Raw genomic sequence first — 20,440 nt, forward strand, 5'->3', positions numbered from 1 at the left:
TTAAGGCTAGAGTAGCTGAAATGAAAGCATAGCTGACATAGAGAATTTTCACCTTAAATTTGAAATCTACTTTGAATTCATCAAGAATAAGAGACTCCTGACTGGATTGGATTCTTACCCATACAGAACGTCAGCTTTATGGGTGAGAATAATCCGATTTTAACCACAATTTATAAGAATGCTGGTTTCTTGGACAGATTGAAACTTTTATAATTAAATTACAGAACACCCCCCTGGCTGTCATTCAGACAACCAGGGAAGGTTGCTTCCTCCTTCCATTAGTTCCCCTGACCTAGTGGAAGTAACAGGCACGTTATACTTTAGCATGCCTGTCTTCTCCCTCCAAAGCCTCCACAAAAGAGCTCCTTTAATATATACCACCAATTAATACAACCAGGAAAAACGCATGCATATATCTATTAAAGAGTAATTTTTATTTGAGAAAAAAAATAAAAATCAATCTGGAGTGGTCCTTTCAAAGGCCAATATCCTTTTCTATTTCATTTTTCTAAACATTAGACATTTTTGCATATTTTTAATGCATTACAATTATAATACATTACCAAATCAAAGTCAAGACAAGTCTGTTTGTCTGTCTACTAAAAATCAGACATAAGCGTATCACCCTCCAGTTGTTTGAAGTACATCTAGATAACCAACACCACCAAATAATAGCTATGAAATTTAAAAGCACCATTTATCGTTTTAATATGCAGTAGTCTCAATTACAACAAACAAGGCTGTTTTGTTACCATGTACAATGTGAATGTAGCTTATTTATATTTATATGGTAAGAAATTAAAAGTTAATCTTAAAGGTCCTTTATTCTCATGCCAGACCTCTCTTTGCTTGTGTGAAAAAGGTGCCAAAGTGCATGTTAAAGCTTTGACGACTTTCAGATATTGCTCCCTCGGTGCTTTAATATACATTTTGTTTTTAAATTTGGGATTCAGTACTTATTAAGACACTTTGCTCCTTAAAGTTAACCTGTCACTTGTGTATGGGTCTTACCATAATAACATAATCATTGGATAGTAGTGCTTGCATGCAGGAATCTTTCAAAATCTATGGAACATCCCATGTGGCCATAGGCATCTACTGTATATCATGACAGAAGATGCCTTCTAGCGCAGTTGGTGACAGCTCGTGGAAAAAAATCAAAGCACATGAAAATTAACAAATGTCCTGGTTTTGCCACGCTGTTGTCTTATGTAAATGATTTGATTGAAGTGACGGTGATTATTATTTTAAGCTACAACTAGGTAGGAGGAACAATCATTGTTTCTGCTTGAGTTTAGTCACATCGTAATTCATAAGAACAAGGTTCTCTAGAAATTCTGGAGCCCAGTCCCGTAACAGCAACGGGATCTTTGTGGCTTGATATTGGTAATATACCTCCCTTTTCCGTAGGGCACCCCCTTTGATAATCTCTAGTGCACATTCTTCTTTTGGAGCTGCTGGTTGCTGGATGACACCAGACACAGTATTTACTGCTGAATCTGCAAGATTGAAGAATTTATATTAGTTGATTTTGATAAAACAATCAGATTAGATGACCCAATCTTAAAAGAATGTTGTCCTTTTAGTATTGTCCATGAATCCAGAATATATACTATCACACCTCACCCCTCTGTCAGTCCTTACATTGGTTTCCTGTATCCTATAGGAGTCAATTCAAAGTGCTAACCCATACCTATAAAGCATTGACCAATTCTAGCCCCTCTTATATCTCTTCACAGACCCATAGCTATGCCCTTTCTCGGTCTCTCCGCTCTGTCCATGACCTTCTTCTGTCTGTTGCTCGCACCCGTATGGCCAACTCACACTTGCAGGACTTCTTTCGGGCGGCTCCCTTCCTATGAAATAGTCTGCCTACCTCCATTAGATTCTCCCCTAGTCTTCAATCATTTAAGAGGTGCCTTAAAACCCATCTCTTTAGGAAAGCTTATGGCCTCCCAGAGTAACCTCTACCTCACATACCTGTCTCGTGCTCTCTCCTAAAGGGCAGCACTTTACTCTCTCCTCCAACTCTGCTTCACTCCCACCTTATTTGATTGCTATTTCCTGTCCTATTGTGTTTTATACCCCACCTCTTAAAGACTGTAAGCTCGTTTGGGCAGGGTCCTCTTGTCCTCTTCAACCTATATTTCCTGTAAGTTTTCTTGTAATTGTCCTATTTATAGTTAAATCCTCCCTCTTATAGTATTGTAAAGCACTACGGAATCTGTTGGCGCTATATAAATGGCAATATTAATAATAATAATGTGTAATTTCACAAAAGACAAAAAAAACAAAACATAACGACTGACACGATTATTAAAAATAGTAAGTCACCCCCCCTCCCTCTTTTCAATTTCTGTACCCTGTACCCCTCACCCCGATGTTTTTACAGAAACAATAAAAAAAAAAAAAAGTAAGTCAACCAATCAGTGTGTTTTGACAGACAAATCTCACTTCTTTTGAGACTTGCGTGAAAATGTTCAAACGCAGGTCTCGAAAGAAGTGAGACTTGCCTGTCAGAGTGCTTTGATTGGTTGGCTTGCAATTTTTTTTTTTTTATTTTGTCAGTGGCTATAGATTATTATTTGGCATATATATTTTGACAGCTGAAGAAAAGAAGATGCAAGAAAAAAAGAAGACAACTAAGGCTTTTCCTTATTGTGGGGGTGGCTAGGGGCTTGAGGGCTCCTAGTCACCAAAGGGGGGACTTGGCCACAAATGGGTGAGAGGTAAGGGGCTGGGCAAAGACATGTTCACTCCTTTCTATAGTTTTCAGTAGCCCATGCCCCCTGCTAATGGGTGGGGGCTATAGAGAATTGTCTTTTAGAAGAGCAAGAACCTTTTTTTCAAGGTTATATAATTATATGTTATGTTATATACCCTTATTCTACTAAGATGACAGTTTTGAGATTTGGGATACAGAAAATGTGACATATTCGGAAAAAAGCGTAGACATCCTTTATTTATGCAACTGTATGAGTGTGGTTACTGTCTATAAACTAGAGGATTTAAACTGTCTATAATACTTGCCTATAAACTAAACTAAGAGTAAATATTTGACTCTAGATTAAGAAAAACTAATTTTCACACACTTACCTGTGTCTATATAGCTGATGACGCACAATGTGACGGAAACGTTTGTTTTCTGTTGCTTGAATTCCATGCGCAAAGAGCTGAAAAAGCCATCTAAGGCAAATTTGGTAGTGGAATAGGGCACAGTAAACGGTAAGCCTACTTTACCTGTATAAGAAAAATGTTAATAAAACTGTTTATCAGAGCTTCCATCCTTCAGTTACTGCAGAATTACAGAAAAAAGGGAAAAAAAAGGAAATTTATTCACAGAAATCTGACCTGTGAACATCCACTGATGGTAATTTCCAAGAATTGAGCAAGTTCAATGATATGTGCACTGAAAACTTTAGAAAATCGATTTTGGCTCCGGAAATCATGGTTGCCAACATTTGAAAATAAATTCCACACAAATACGCACACAGACACACAATTATACACTCACACTAACACACACAGATGCATACAGGCTTTGGGCTCAAAATAGAGGCTGTCCCTGCTAAATAGAGACACTTGGGACATATGCACACACTACGGAGGACAAGTAACCGGATACTTTACTTCTCCAAATTACTCCACAGCATTGTGTCAGCATCAGCTGCAAGATTGATGTTGTTTGTGTGTCTACAATAGAAACACACGTTTAAAACATTGAGCACCAGAGTACTCCTGAGTGTGTGCTAAGTGCTATGAGCAGCAGTATATAAAACTAGGATATTTGCCATCAAAATATTTACCTGCAAATGAAGACACAACTACCACATTCCCATTGCTTTTTTTCAACATGGGGAGAGCTTCTACAGTCATGGTTGCGTAACTCAGAACATTGATCTCCAGGAGATTTCGTACATGGTCCACATCTCCATCAAAGTAATTAAAGTAAGTATAACCAATGTGGTTTAGAATCAGCATGTCCAGTCCACCTACATTAGCAAATGGAACACATTGCAAAACAGACAGGATTAAATGGCATTCACTGACATTTTCCATTTCTCAGTACTTATAAAAAATGAAGGATCTTTTCATACGGAGATTTGAGAAGGCTGATAGTTGTGAAGAAATGACTATATTATTAGATATTTTGTTGCATAGTTCTTGCCTTTTTGTGTACTTTTCATTCGGCAGATGGGACTGCCGAACAGAGACCACCCCGGGCTCACTTAACTTCAAAGCCGGCATCACTTTCACCCTCTATGTGTGCGGTCAGCGTTCGTACTGTCGAACGCCACGTGGCAGAGAAAACCGCGGCCATCTTGTTTTCGCCAAACAAAGGCAGCGGGACTTGGTCGTCGAGTGTCTGGAACTAAAATCGGACACTCGACTTCCCAATCACCGGTCCCCATCATGCGAACGCTGGAACTAGTGATACCGATTAGCTAGGAGAGCGCTAATCGGTACAAATACGCACACGAATGAGGGGAACAATCGCTGCTAGGAGCCAGGGGAATTCATTCGGTACTTTTATGCATTTCTTCCCTTTTTCTGAAGTGACCGGCAAAACCACACGAACCTCTGGAACTATTTTGGGCAGTCCGCCCCCAGTGGACCGGTCACAAAGGACTTCCATACTTTTTGCGAACCCCTGAACCGATCCGGGTGAAATTTGGATATGTTGGTCACCCGGATCGGGGCTATCAGGGGATATAGCATTTGTGGGGATACCCCAGGTATAAAGGGGTGTTCCAGAAATTGGGGAAAATAGTGAATTTTCAGCCTGGAGATAATTAGGTTGTTACTATATCAGACCTGATTATCTCCAGGACTAGGGGAGGGAACTGCCTGTTTGTATTGGGTGTGTTTTATATTTTTACTGTTCGGGATTGGATAAATGTTACTCCTCCCTGTGGGATGTCCCCTTGCATGGGGACCTGCATAAAAAGTCATGTGTGTGAATAAACGTTAGTTCTACTTGTATCCTGAACCTGGACTCTGACTGTTATTTGGAATTCGTATGCTGTAACAAGGGAATTATCTTATGCAGCTGTTTTATTCCGTATGGATTTCGGTTCCTGTAACTATCACAGCAAGCTCGCACTACCTTAGACTCTGACCTTTCGGGAGGAAACTACCGAACGCGGTTTGTCTAAACTTGGTTTCCTTACAACTGGTGGCAAGCGGAGGGATTCGAATCCCGAATGGACGTTACAAACCAAGCAAGGGAATGAATGGCTCAGCAGTACCAGCTACTTAAAAGAACCACACTAAAAGATTTACTGGAAGCTCGAGGCAGAGTGGCAAGTAACAAGACAAAAGCCACGTTAATTGCGGAATTAATACAGAGCGATAATACCAGTAATACGGAGATGGATCAAGAGGAAGAAACCGTGATGCAAAAGGACATCCGATGGATGGTCAGTCTATTGGGACCCAACCCAACTACAGAGGCGCTTTTGCAGGTCATGGCACAAGCCAGACAAGCGCAAAAAGAACGAGAGGACCGGGATAGGCCGGCACAAGGAGATTTACTACACTCCCCGGGAAGTACTGGGGAGATACCAAAGAAGGTAAATTACGCAGCCTTTAAATCGTTTAATGACAATGAGATGGAAATTGACAGTTACTTGCAAGACTTTGAACGTCAATGTGCGCTGGAGGGATTAGACTCCACAAAATGGGCTGCAGTCATTAGCAGTAAATTGTCCGGTAGAGCAGCCGAGGCGCTGCGAGCAGTACCTGAGGGGGACATACATAATTATGAAAAAGTAAAAGACATTTTGTTGGCCAGATATGCTGTAACTCCGGAGGCATACCGAAAAAAATTTAGAGAGCTGAGGAAGACTGGGAGAGATTCCCATACGGAATGGGCTTTTCGGCTACAACGGGCGGCCCGCAATTGGATGAAGGGCTGCCAAGCAACCACTCTGGAGGATGCTTTGCAACTTATGTTACTGGAGCAATTTTTTAATCACTCTGCAGAGGACATAAAAGACTGGGTCAAAGATAGAAAACCAAAAACTGTGGAGGAAGCCGCCAGGCTAGCGGATGAGTATCAAGATAATAGGAGGAAGGAGCAAGGGGTGAGCAGACCACCTTTTAAGCCTAACTACCAGGCTCCAACAACCCCTACCCCTCCTAGACCCTCCATGAATAACCCTTCACCGAACCCAGCAAACACACCACGTCCTCCTGCAGTGTGCCATTATTGCAAGCAACCAGGGCATTACAAGAATCAGTGCCCTCGCTTAAACCGGGGAAGCTGGGAAAGGCAACCCCCACAACAACCCAGGGCAGCTGCTCATTGTGTGCAACAGGAAGGCACAACCGGTGTTCCTAACCAGGAAGAACAGTGGAGTGTATTACACGAGGTCAACCCAGTTCAAGCTGGGGGTGACAACCGGGACCACCACCGCCAATGGATTACCGTAGATGGCGTGGGGGCCCGGGCTCTGAGAGACTCTGGGGCTACTTTGACTGTGGTGCAACCTCACACGATCAGAGCGCAAGCTCGCACCGGACGCACAGTCGCTGTGAGGGTGGCTGGGGGCGCTATTCACAAACTGCCCACCGCTAATATCCTTGTTGATTGGGGTTCCGGGTCCAAACAGCTGGAGGTGGGGATTATGCAAGAACTACCCGCCGAGGTTTTGTTGGGGAATGATGTAGGATGCTTGACCTCTCAACTGGCCCGAGACCCCCCTGCCGAGGCATACCCAGTTACCACCCGAGCTCAAGCCAGACTGGAAGCTCCGCTGCACTCTGAGGAAAACCAGGTAAGAGTCGAAATACCCCCCTTACCCGATCCTACCTTTCCTTTCTGGGATACCCCCCAGGGGTTTGAACAAGAGCAGCGTACCGACCCCACATTAGAGGGTTATAGGAAGGCAGCGGCCGTTACCCCAGGGAACAACCCGCACGAAAAATTTGAGTGGTATAAGGGGTTACTGTATAGAGTGACCGAGGGGGTGGGACAGGGGGCCACCCAGGTCATCAAAAGACAATTAATTGTACCCCGTAAATTCCGGGCTGAGTTGTTAAAACTCAGTCATGACATTCCCCTAGCAGGACATTTAGGGGTTAAAAAGACAAGAGACCGGTTAACCCAAACCTTCTTCTGGCCCAGGGTCACCCAGGACCTCAAGTATTACTGCAGGACGTGCGACGTCTGCCAAAGGGTGGGAAAAAGGGGAGACCTTCGGAAGGCCAAACTTCACCCATTGCCTATTATAGAACAGCCCTTTCACCGAGTAGCGGTAGATTTAATAGGACCCCTCAGCCGACCCAGCCAGTCGGGCAAAAAGTTCATACTAACCGTGGTCGACTACGCCACTCGGTACCCGGAGGCAGTCGCCCTCACCAATATAGAGGCCGAGACCGTGGCCGAAGCCCTTATTCAGATTTTCACCCGAGTAGGTTTCCCACAAGAGATCCTATCCGATCGGGGAACTCAGTTCACGGCTACCCTGACACAACAATTGTGGCAGAGCTGTGGAGTGAAACCCCTGTTCAGCGCCCCGTACCATCCCCAGACTAACGGGCTCTGTGAACGTTTCAATGGCACTCTAAAACAGATGCTAAAAACATTTACGGAGTCCCACAAGAACTGGGAAAAATTCCTCCCCCACCTTCTGTTTGCCTACCGTGAGGTGCCCCAGGCCTCCACTGGGTTTTCCCCCTTCGAACTCCTGTATGGGAGAAAAGTTCGGGGCCCACTGGAGCTCGTACGGGAGCACTGGGAGGGCAATACAGACGAGGGGGGAGTCCCTATCGTCCAGTATGTTCTGGAGTTCCGGGACCGTCTGCGGGCGCTCACCGCATCGGTTCGGGAGAACCTGCAGACGGCCCAGGAGGACCAGAGGAAATGGTACGATAGGGGAGCCCAAGATAGAGTACTAGAATTAGGGCAGAAGGTGTTAGCTTTGAAGCCAGTTAAAAAGGATAAGCTACAAGCCGCATGGCAGGGACCATTTAAGGTGGTAGAACGGGTTAGCGAGACCACCTACATCGTGAGCAAATGCTCAGATGAAAGGCTGACCAAAGCCTTCCATGTGAATATGCTCAAACCATACTTTGAGAGAACAGAGGATGTGGGCGCCGTGTGTGCGCCCGCCACAGAAGATAGTGAGGGACTACCCCTCCCCGATTTACTAGACACCGCTCCCTGTACTATTGACCAAGTAAGCTTGGGTCAAAATTTAAACCCCCTGGAGAAAGGTGAGGCCACGCAACTGCTGCAGAAATACCAAGAGATGTTTTCAGCCACCCCAGGCTATACCTCCGCTGCGGTACACCGCGTGGAAACCCAGGGAGAGACGCCACTGCGGCAACAACCATATCGGATCCCGGAAGCAGTGCGTGAGAGTATGCTCACCGAGCTAAGGGATATGTTACAGTTAGGGGTAATAGAACCCTCGCAAAGTCCTTGGGCCTCCCCGGTAGTACTAGTACCGAAGCGCGACGGTACCACGCGCTTCTGTGTAGACTATCGGAGGCTTAACGATCGTACCATAACAGACGCCTACCCCATGCCCAGAATAGATGAGCTCTTAGACCGTATGGCGGGGGGGAACTACTTGACTACCCTGGACCTGTGCAAAGGTTATTGGCAGATCCCCTTGGAGCCTGCGGCCATCCCCAAGTCGGCATTCGTCACCCCTTTCGGGCTATACCAATTCAAGGTTATGCCCTTTGGGATGAAGAATGCCCCGGCTACCTTTCAGAGGATGGCCGATAGGCTCCTGGAGGGGTTTCAGGACTTCGCATGCGCGTATCTAGACGATATTGCCGTCTACAGCCGCACATGGGGAGATCATCTGGGCCATGTGTCCAGGGTACTCCAACGAATCCACCTCGCAGGGCTCACGTTAAAACCCGACAAATGTCACGTAGGTCTGGCCGAGGTACAGTATCTCGGCCACAGGGTGGGCTCCGGTAGACAGCGTCCCGAGCCAGCGAAGGTAGAGGACATAGCGAACTGGCCCCAACCTAGGACCAAAACCCAGGTACTAGCTTTCTTAGGGACGGCCGGTTATTATAGAAAGTTTGTCCCAGAGTACAGCGCCCTGGCCAAACCCCTCACCGACCTTACCAAAAAGGCCCTCCCCAAACAGGTTTCCTGGACCCCAGAGTGCACGGACGCTTTCCAGAAGCTTAAAGCGGCATTGAGTGAGGCTCCTGTGTTGGCAGCACCCGACTACACTAAACAATTTCTTGTACACACAGATGCCTCCATGTTCGGACTGGGCGCCGTGCTAAGCCAAGTGGGCACAGACGGCATGGAACACCCGGTGGCATACCTCAGCCGTAAACTGTTACCCCGAGAAGTCAGCTATGCCACCGTAGAAAAAGAATGCTTGGCCCTCGTGTGGGCCCTCAAGAAGCTACAGCCCTATTTGTATGGGCGGGCATTTACCCTTATGACGGACCACAACCCCCTGGTATGGCTTAACCGGGTAGCTGGAGACAATCCCAGGCTATTACGGTGGAGCCTAGCCCTTCAACCTTATAATTTTACTATGCAGTACCGGCCCGGAAAACAAAATGGTAATGCGGATGGCCTGTCACGCCAGACCGAACTGGACTCCTAAACCGCTACTCTTCTCGGACATCCCCAAGCCAACCCGACAGGGTCTAGGCGGGTATGCCGACCTATGGACTTATAGGGGAGCAGTGTGAAGAAATGACTATATTATTAGATATTTTGTTGCATAGTTCTTGCCTTTTTGTGTACTTTTCATTCGGCAGATGGGACTGCCGAACAGAGACCACCCCGGGCTCACTTAACTTCAAAGCCGGCATCACTTTCACCCTCTATGTGTGCGGTCAGCGTTCGTACTGTCGAACGCCACGTGGCAGAGAAAACCGCGGCCATCTTGTTTTCGCCAAACAAAGGCAGCGGGACTTGGTCGTCGAGTGTCTGGAACTAAAATCGGACACTCGACTTCCCAATCACCGGTCCCCATCATGCGAACGCTGGAACTAGTGATACCGATTAGCTAGGAGAGCGCTAATCGGTACAAATACGCACACGAATGAGGGGAACAATCGCTGCTAGGAGCCAGGGGAATTCATTCGGTACTTTTATGCATTTCTTCCCTTTTTCTGAAGTGACCGGCAAAACCACACGAACCTCTGGAACTATTTTGGGCAGTCCGCCCCCAGTGGACCGGTCACAAAGGACTTCCATACTTTTTGCGAACCCCTGAACCGATCCGGGTGAAATTTGGATATGTTGGTCACCCGGATCGGGGCTATCAGGGGATATAGCATTTGTGGGGATACCCCAGGTATAAAGGGGTGTTCCAGAAATTGGGGAAAATAGTGAATTTTCAGCCTGGAGATAATTAGGTTGTTACTATATCAGACCTGATTATCTCCAGGACTAGGGGAGGGAACTGCCTGTTTGTATTGGGTGTGTTTTATATTTTTACTGTTCGGGATTGGATAAATGTTACTCCTCCCTGTGGGATGTCCCCTTGCATGGGGACCTGCATAAAAAGTCATGTGTGTGAATAAACGTTAGTTCTACTTGTATCCTGAACCTGGACTCTGACTGTTATTTGGAATTCGTATGCTGTAACAAGGGAATTATCTTATGCAGCTGTTTTATTCCGTATGGATTTCGGTTCCTGTAACTATCACAGCAAGCTCGCACTACCTTAGACTCTGACCTTTCGGGAGGAAACTACCGAACGCGGTTTGTCTAAACTTGGTTTCCTTACAATAGTGTTTCTGGCCACTGATGGTTATTTAAGGGGTATTCCATGTCCTCACACACGAATGAGTGAATGCATAGGCAACAGTTAGTTATTTTTTAAAATATTTTTTTCTTCAGAAGCTTGCACATTCTGTACCTCCCTTCCAACGAATGCCTTAATTTTGCTCCGAAAAAGCTGCATGCAATGTCATCACTTATGGTTGTATTATTCTGAGAGGCAAGACAGCAAATGTTTCTGGGAGCTAAGAAAAGAATTGCAAAACCGCTGCTATGTGAATAACACCCTGCTGTCCAGAAATGTATGGGGTAAACCGAGCGTCGCCATAGAAAGTTAAGGGAGCATCATGATTGACCGTGTCACTTCCTGAATCTGGGCCCATGCTCACTTTACAAGTAATATTGCCTAAAGATTTATAACAAGCTCAGGAACTCGACAAATTTGTATCTTTTTACAAAAAATATTTTTTTCAGTGTATTGTTTTGAAACATATATTGCAGCATTATGTTTATAATAGATTAAACATAAGGGACATCTTCAGTCTGTACACATATTGGTCAAAGATTTTAGCCTGGGAGAAAAAAAATGCTCTTTATGATTAAGGCTAGTAATCGGCATATGATGCTGAGGCCAATAGACTATTAAGCAAAGGAGTTTTGGCATGGTGTAAGGGGTAGGTAACGATACATTGGTTATGTGCTTGGGGACATACTGAATAAGCGTTTTCCTTCTTGCACAACCTGCTTCGCAAAGGTCATGTTGTCCATGCTTCCAGGGATGTAGTGAGCAGACGCTGCTCCTAATTTTACACACTTTTCAACCACCTAAATTGAAATGGATAGAATTACTTGATACATAATTATCATATTTATACTAAAGTAACATCAAATTATGTCAATTTGTATAAAGCAAGGTTTTTCCAACATAATGAGGGTGAGAGAGACAGCAAACTAGATGTCACCATATAACTCAGCATGTCAAATAACCAAATCTGTACAATTTTTTCTTATTGTTATTATTACTGCAATTTATAAAGTGCCAACATATTCCGCAGTGCTGGCATGCACTTTGTATTGCTAAGCGTTATGCTCACCATCTACACATTTGCCACTTAGATTAGCTTCAATTTCATGACGTTACCCAAACCATATGTAGTTAAAGCACATAAAAAAAAAAAAATGCAGTATGTTACAAATACCATAATTGGTCAGTTACCAAAACTGGGGTGGGTGGTGAGTATAGAGCACTGAACAATGCTCCTACGACACCCTTTTATTTTGTATATGAACACTTTGATATTTTGTGCTATTTTTGCACTGGAAAATCACATCTAGTTATGGTACTACCTTTAACACACAAGTTGTATTCAAAGTGGCACTGTCACTTATGTGTTTCTCAAAGCAATTAAAACTACTAATTAGGGACTACTTTTTTCTTTAAGCAGTCTGATTTTGGCATTTTTTCAGCATATGTAACTAACATCTGTTGGGAATAGCCATTTTCTAGGGCAGGGGTAGGCAATCTTCGTCACTCCCGATGTTGAGGACTTAATCAGGTGATGCTCTTACAATCGTAATGTTGGCAAAGCATCAGGGGAGATGTAGTCCACAACATCTGTAATGCCGAAAGTTGCCTACCTCTGTTCTAGGGTGTAATAAATTCTGCTTCTTCTGTGTATTTCGGTGATTTCTCCAGTTGATTGATATATACGTCTGTTGTATATATAGTCTTGGGTCAAAGGCTCGCGACATTAATATACGTCTATATTAATGAAAAGTACTAATACGCAATCTGGCTTACGGTTTCTTACGGTTTATTCTTAGTTACTGATACATAATAAAACAACAAAAGATGTTACATGATCATGGATGTTCGACAGCAGATGGTAATTGCTGGACTTCTAAAAGGCGAGTTATATTGTTGTACCGGAAGAAGAGCCAAGAGAGAGAGAGACCTCATGTTCCTTTGTTCAGTTACTATACAGATGTGCCCATTCTGACATCAGAGCATAACTCTAGCCATATGAGGACAAGACCCCCAATCCACATTCCAGAGTTCTCATACAAGAAAACATTGTGACTTACCATACCATATGTTACTTATGTTAATACACACATCCATAAATAACCAATAGAAACATAGAATATGCAATATTCTACATAGGGTGATCTATATAATCTCTTAGAGTCTTACACAGACCCCTGTTTTGTGACATGGCACCTAGAAGATGAAACCCACAGTAGCTGAAGACAACTAAACCAAATGTTGGCTCCAATGCGAGAGCAGCATCTGTTAAGTATATCCACCTCACCTCTCTCCAACTTTGCACCACCTTGCAAGCTCACGTTTAACTCTGGAGGGTCTAAGCGAAAAAGTAACATAACCCCACGAGTGACAGTGTCGCTATAAGCATGCTATAAAAATATTTGTTACAATACAATTATATTTCTCATTTTGCACATTAAATGTTAGTATCATGTTAATAATATGCTATATCTGTGTAGGTAAACACAAAGTGAAACAGTTTCAAATTTTACACCAAATATAGTCAAAGAGAGGAAAGTATTTATTCATACAAAACACTGGAGGGAATGTTTTCAAATATTGTTAATAAAAAATTGGCACATTTCTAAAAGTGGAACAATTATCACAAAAACAATGGCATTAGTAGGAACCTGTTTTGTTAGCCATGGTGATAAAGTTGTATTCAAAATTATTCAACCCCCATTGAAAATCAGGTTTATTGTAAAAATGTACAGACTTTCAGCTTGTTTGCAATGAACAAATCAAACAATTGAAATAACTCAACACAATGAATGCTTCAAGTTGTTTCCCCAAATTCAACTACAAATTAAACTTATAATGACTTCTCCAGTCTCAAAATTAATAAGCCCCTTCATGGCAAGCATCTTTAGTACTTAGTGTAGCACTCTTTTGCAAATGAGATGCATAGCCAGATACCTGCTGTGGTAGCGTTCTTGAGAAATCTTAGTCCATTGCTCATGAGCAATGGCCTCCAGTTCAGTAATATTCTTGGGTCTGTGGGCTGCATAGAGATTTTCTATGGTGTTCAAGTCAGGTGACTGTGATAGCTAATGGAAAATTTTCCAGGACTTCATCTGCAACCAATTTGAGGTATATTTGGGATCATTGTCTTGATGAAAGGTCAAATGACGCCCAAGCTTCAGTTTTTTCACAGACTGCATGACATTTCCTGATACTTCAATTAATCTATCTCCCCTTCCACACACTGCAGGTTTCCAGTACCAGAGGATGTCAAGCAACTCCAGAGCATCACCGAGCCATAACCATGCTTAACTGTAGGCAGAGTGTTCTTTTCAGCATATGCTTCATTCTTCTTCTTCCAGACATACCGCTGATCCAATGGGCACACAGAAAGGAATCTCAAACCTTCTATGGCTTATTTATATGATTTTGAGCATACTAGAGCCAACTTTTCTTGTGCTTTTGGGTCAATAGTGGTGCAAGTCTTGGAGTTCTGGCATGGAAACCTTCTGAGAAACTTCTCAGAAGTCTGGTTGCAGCCATTGATAGCTTAGCCCCATTGATAGCGTAGTCCAGGTAGTGTAACCACTGTTCCTTCAACTTTGAACTGGCAAACTATGCATCCAATAAAGTCTCTAGGAACATTCAGTGCCTTCGCTAGCTTTTTGTATCCTGTTCCTTTTTAGTGAAAGGCATTGATCTCTTCTCTTAACTTTGTGGATCATTCTTTTGACTTAGCCATATTTCTAACATGCAGTCAAACTTGACACTCAACAAATCCCTAGCCAGTTCAGGTATTGCTAGTGTTCCAGCTCAAGCACACCTGGTGTAGCTAATGAAGCCCTTGATTAGTTGCATCAGCTGTGCTTGAGACAGCACCTGTTTTGCATATTTCTACTGTTGCGAGGGATACTATTCAGGGGGTTGAATAATTTTGAGACTGGAGAGGTCACAAGTTGTATTTTTGGGGGAAAACCACTTGAAGCATTTGTGTTGTTGAGCTATTTCAAATTTGCTTTTGTTTGCACTAAATAAAGGAGACAATTTCCAATAACATCTCATAATTATGTGAAATACCATTATATACATGAAATGACGGAGCAAAAGAGCAAATGTATACTTGAAAATTCTTCAGCTTTGACTTGAGCCCTTGATAGTAATAGGAGCTTGTGACAATTTTGTTTTTCCCATGGTTGGGGGGCACCATAAACCTAATTCTCACACCAACTGAGCATTTTCCAAATATCTTATCCTAGTTCAATCTACTCTGCTTGAGACTTGAGCATGGCTTCATTCTAGCATCAAGAAAAGTAGCAGAAATGCTCTAACATCTACCAATGTACAGAAAATTCATGTACAGAAAATTGGTTGGATATGTTTCTATAGAACTGTTCAAACCTCTCAAATATACAGCAGCTACACAGCACAATGATACTTACCTTTTTCAGCTTTTCTTCTGTACGTGCAGTAATTAAGATGTGAGATCCCATCTGCGCCAAGTGATATGCCATCTGCTCTCCAATACCAGAGCTGGCTCCAGTAACTATTACTTTCTTTCCTTTTAGCATGGCTGTTGAAAAAACACACAGAAAGACAAAACAGATTAGGCTATTGTGTGCAAATAAAACTTAGCATTGTAGTAATTGGGGCATTATTATTTAGGTTCAATAGAAAGTAAATATTTCAACTAAACTTCACCAGTGGTGAATATTCATTTTTTATAGTTTATTTTTTAAGATTGTGTGCCCCTCCTCACTTTAATTATTGTAAGACGGTAGGAAGGGACTGATTTTTGGGGGTGGCTATGGCTTGGGAACACCCAGATGGGTTAATTGTAAGGGGGCGTATTAATAACTGTTAAAGCCCATGCCCTGGAGAATGGGCGCATAATGGGTCCTTGATGAAGTGTATTATTCTACTGGGCATCTTCTGGCCCTCAGGGGCCATAGTTATAGGAGTCTATATGGCTATGTATCTCCTTGGGCCCAGCTGATTATCCTTACAGTACATTGTGTGAAAAGGTGGGTAAGAGCCTGATGAGTTATACCCAGGGCCGGCCCATCCATTGGCCCCAGTGGGGCCACTACTCCAGGTGGCACTGTGACATGGGAGGCATTTTGACCTTTACAGACATGTGTAGTGCCGGGCCACCTAATTGCACATATATATAGTGAGTACCGCTATATATATGTGCAGTTCCAAGCTCCTGCTGGAGGACAGTGAAGAGGTGGCCCTGAGAGTAATCTTACACCTCCAGCAGCAGCCAGTACTCTACTCTTGCGAATAGCGAGAGTGTTACCACGGGTTGCCATGGCAAAGCTCTGCGCGGCACGCAATGCATACATGGCAATGGCAAGAGCATGGCAATGCTCTTGCTCCACTGGACCACCAGTGAATCTTGTATCCCACCTCCCTGCCCACAGGTAAGAGGTTGGGGGGCGGGGGAAGGATACATTTTAAACATTAAAAAAAACTGCTCACCCCCACATTTAATTTATCACCATAAACACACTACAACACCACAAACACACACTCCATGCAATACACATACACACACACTACATCCACAATACACACACTGCATCCACTATATACACATACACACACTGCATCCACTATATACACATAAACACACACTGCATCCATCCACTACACACACATACACTGCATCCACTATACACACACAAACACACTTTGCATCCACTATACACACACACTGCATCCACTATACACACACACTGCATCCACTATAGACACACACATTGCATCCACTATACAGACACACATACTGCATCCACTATGCACACACACTGCATCCACTATATACACACACAAACATACGCTCTGCATCCGCTATCCACACACAGCATCCATTACAAAATACACACATGCTGCATCCACTATACAGACACACAATGCATTCACTACACGCACTGCATGCAATACACAGACACTGCAGCCACTGCATCCACTACACAAATACACACTCTGCATCCACTATACAGACACTGCATAACATAATGGATGTGGGCGTGTTTTGCTTAGTGTGGTTTGGTTGGGGATAGGGTGGGGGGGGGGGGGCAGCATTTCATCCTTTGACCCAGGCAGCACAATGCCTTGGGCCGGCCCTGGTTATACCTACAGTATTATTTGGATCATGCTGAAAAAGTAAAATTACATACTCATTATGTATACTTATTTTACTTACACTCTCAGCAAGATTATTGGTCTCTCTGGACCTCCTTGACCTCTACTGATGAGTAGGTGAAGAGGGTGTAGATGGGGTTATGTGCTTCCCGATGGGCTCTCGGGCTCCCTTCCATCACTGTCGTTCCTGACTCTGCAACTGGGGTGGCTTCCAGAGTGGCTTCAACTCCTCTTACTCATATTAGGTGACATTAGGGATCATGATACAAGGGGACTAAGGGATCCTGATACAAGGTTTGTTATGTTTAAACTAATGGGCCACACAAGTAGTCTGCCAAGATCCAGGTGTGCAAGAAGTTAAATAATATAGAATATGTACAATTTAAAACTCAAAAATCAGATCAAATGTTTAACTATGCTGCTTTCCCAAGTTTATGACGAGCATATATAGGTGAAAAGCTGTTTTATTGGTTATGCCCAAGGTTAATGGTCTGATCAATGTCTACAGCTGATTGCACCTTTATGTACAAGCAAGAAATCAGTGGCATTTGACCAACTTCCTGGAGACACCGGTAACGTGTTGATCATAGTGAGGGCAACATCTCTCTTCTAGTTATAGTTGCTCTTAAATATTAAGGTATTGTGTAAACTGGAAAATCTAGATATAATAAAGTATGTCAGTTGTACGTGAATAATTTATAATAAATTAATTGTATAATATTTTTTAAGTTTTTTTAAGTTACCGTCATAATATCTATTAAATGTGTTCTTTCTTTGCAATTTTTGTATATACATCATATTCTATATACAGGGTGAGGCAAAAGCCATCTTTGTTTTATAATTACAGATTCTCTATGAAAATCTGTTGTTTACAGTGTTGGACATTATTCATACTGTCAACCTTTAGCAAAAAGGAACTGACATCGTTGCCTACTGCACCTCATTGTAAATATACAATAATATCTATGGAACATCCCGCACCTCACATAAACATCTAATGACTACAATAGTGACTATGGCTCCTGGCAGACGAAGTCACTTGGAGCCAAACAAATATGGTGGCAAGAATATGGCAACAATGAGAAGGGACTGCTTAAAGGGGCACTATAGGCACTACTACTTAAGCTCATTGAAGTGGTCTGGGTGCAATGTCCCTTTTGCACTTAGTTGCAGTAGTTTAAACAGTGCTGCAATGTTTACATTGCAGCACTAAGTCTGCCGCCAGTGGCTGTGTCCCAGACAGCCGTTGGAAGTGCTTTCTGGATCAAAACTGACCTTTGGGTGGTATCTGTCGCTGGACGCTCTGCACGAGGACATCCAGCATCAGATTTTTCCCCAAAGGAAAGCATTGATTCAGTGCTTGAATATGGGGAGGTCTAATGTGCGCAAGGAATTTGCAGCGCATACACATTAGTGCTCACTTGTTGCGGGACAGAGGAGGTGGCGGAGCGTCAACCCAGCGCCAGGGGACATTGGCGCTGGGATATGGTTAGTAAATAAAGGGTTTTTAACCCTTTATTTAACACGGGGGTGGGGGTGCGAGGGAGGGGGGAGGCACAGGGAGCTATAGTGCCAGGAATACAGCTTTGTATTCCTGGCACTATAGTATCCCTTTAAGGTAAGTATATCTCCCTACCTGTTAACGTTGGCCACCTAGTGTTAACTTGTAGAATCTTTGTAAAAAATGCAACAAGTGACAATGCTGCTTTGATTAAAGAATCACTATAGTGTCAGGAAAACAAACCCGTTTTCCTGACACTATATAATCCTTGGGGGACCCTCAACCTCCCGTGATGCTGAAAGGGTTAAAACCCCTTCAGCCACTTACCTTAATCCAGCAACCTCTCCTCCCCCGCCGACATCAGCTCCCGAGTGGGGCGGAATGCGCATGCGCATCAAGAGCCGCGCGCACATTCTAACAGTCCACAGGAAAGCATTTTGCATCCAGCGTCGCAGAAGCACCTCTAGCGTCTGTCAGGAAGACAGCCACTAGAGGTTGGATTAACCCTGCTATGTAAACATAGCAGTTTCTCTAAAACTGCTATGTTTACATGTGAAGGGTTAAAACCTGAGGGGCATTGCACCCAGACCACTTCATTGACCTGAAGTGGTCTGGATGACTATAATGTCCCTTTAAGGATGAATAATTGTTGGTGATTAAACATTAAAGAAAAGAAAAAGTGAGACATGTCATCAAACATGGCAATAAATGGCAGAAATAATAAAGATATAAGGCTTTTATTTTGATTGAATGCATGAATTAATACATTGCATACATAAATGCATCTAAATATCCAGTGACCTTTGCCTCTCCCCGTATGTAAATTTATCATGTATAAAATAGGCATACAGTTTAAGAAGAAATATTACACACTTATTGTATGGTAAAGTTAAAACAAAGTTGTCTCCCTCCCCCATCCAACATTATATAGACATGCCCAGTGGGCAGACAGGCAAACAGAGGCAGGTCTGAGACCCTATATGGTAAATATACAATATAGATCCAATTCACTGTTTAAATGCCATTTAGAACTTCTTAAGAACCACAATTTGGTCCATAAAGACCCTGATCCAGTATGGAATGTCCTGCTCTTTTAGCAACATACATCTCTATACATAGTCCTGCAATAGTCATTCTATAGAATGGGACATTATTTAGATGTAAGAGCTTTTAATGCTGTTTTTTGTTACGATGGAATTGGTTCTTAAAGTGTTAAAATTTACTTTTGCACTACCGGGAGAGTTTTGATTGGCACAAAATAACTGCTCAGAACGTCATGATGGAGAAAAATCAATGGATACTCACATGGTTCAAAGCCATCATTTCCAGAGTATAAATAATAAGCCAACAGGATTGCAAGTAAGGCAACAGAAACCTTGCTCAGCAGAGACATGATGATGGCGGCACAGCAGTTGTAGACTGAGTTACACTGCGTTCATAAAAGGACTTTAACAAGCTAATCTGATCAGTATGTTTTGTGTGAACCAAGGGGATGGGTCTGGGTTCTCTGCTGCTTTCAAATTCGATCTGAACTCTGTACAGCTTGTAGTGATCGAGCATGCATCTCATTCTGAGAGATTACATTGTTGCATTCCCTACACAAGTAGCAGTACCAGTGCTGTGCCATACTCGCCGGGGGAGGAGGGGGCTGTTCTGCCCAAATGTCAGATGGGAAAAAAGGGGCAAAGAGAACCTCCTTCTTTCCAGAGCAGGCACAGCTCTGTGCAATCAGTTCAAAGAGTGGTCCCAGTAGGTCTCCACTGGACCTCATGGATAAAGCTCCACTTTAGCTTTCTCCCAGGAAAAAGTAGAAAAAATGGCTGGCTGGGCCTCATAATATAAAAATAATAATAAATATTGAGGCTATTTATGAATGTGATGAGTGTGAGTGTGTGTGTGTGTGTGAATGTACATGCATATGAATCGAAGTCCAGGAGTATATGAATGAGAATGTTAGTGTAACAAAAGGGGGTGGGGGTGCAGAGTGACATATTAAAAATAATTCTGTGAAAAGTAGTAGTATTTGCAAGATTTGAACATAATAAGTAAATTTGATTAGAAAATC

At 43.2% G+C, this 20,440-nt stretch overlaps 1 protein-coding gene across 1 annotated transcript; it reads right to left on the reverse strand.

Annotated features, from left to right (window-relative positions):
- Positions 1-473: 473 nt before the first annotated feature.
- HSD11B1 (hydroxysteroid 11-beta dehydrogenase 1) lies at positions 474-20,152 on the reverse strand. Its single transcript, XM_063450902.1, has 6 exons — positions 19,681-20,152; positions 15,167-15,297; positions 11,434-11,545; positions 3,807-3,992; positions 3,097-3,240; positions 474-1,499 (listed from the first exon to the last, which is right to left on the reverse strand). The coding sequence occupies exons 1-6, from the start codon at positions 19,766-19,768 to the stop codon at positions 1,276-1,278; spliced, it is 885 nt and encodes a 294-aa protein (XP_063306972.1). The 5' UTR covers positions 19,769-20,152; the 3' UTR covers positions 474-1,275.
- Positions 20,153-20,440: the final 288 nt, after the last annotated feature.

The sequence above is a fragment of the Pelobates fuscus genome, chromosome 1, assembly GCF_036172605.1.
Source record: "Pelobates fuscus isolate aPelFus1 chromosome 1, aPelFus1.pri, whole genome shotgun sequence".
Lineage (NCBI taxonomy): Eukaryota > Metazoa > Chordata > Amphibia > Anura > Pelobatidae > Pelobates > Pelobates fuscus.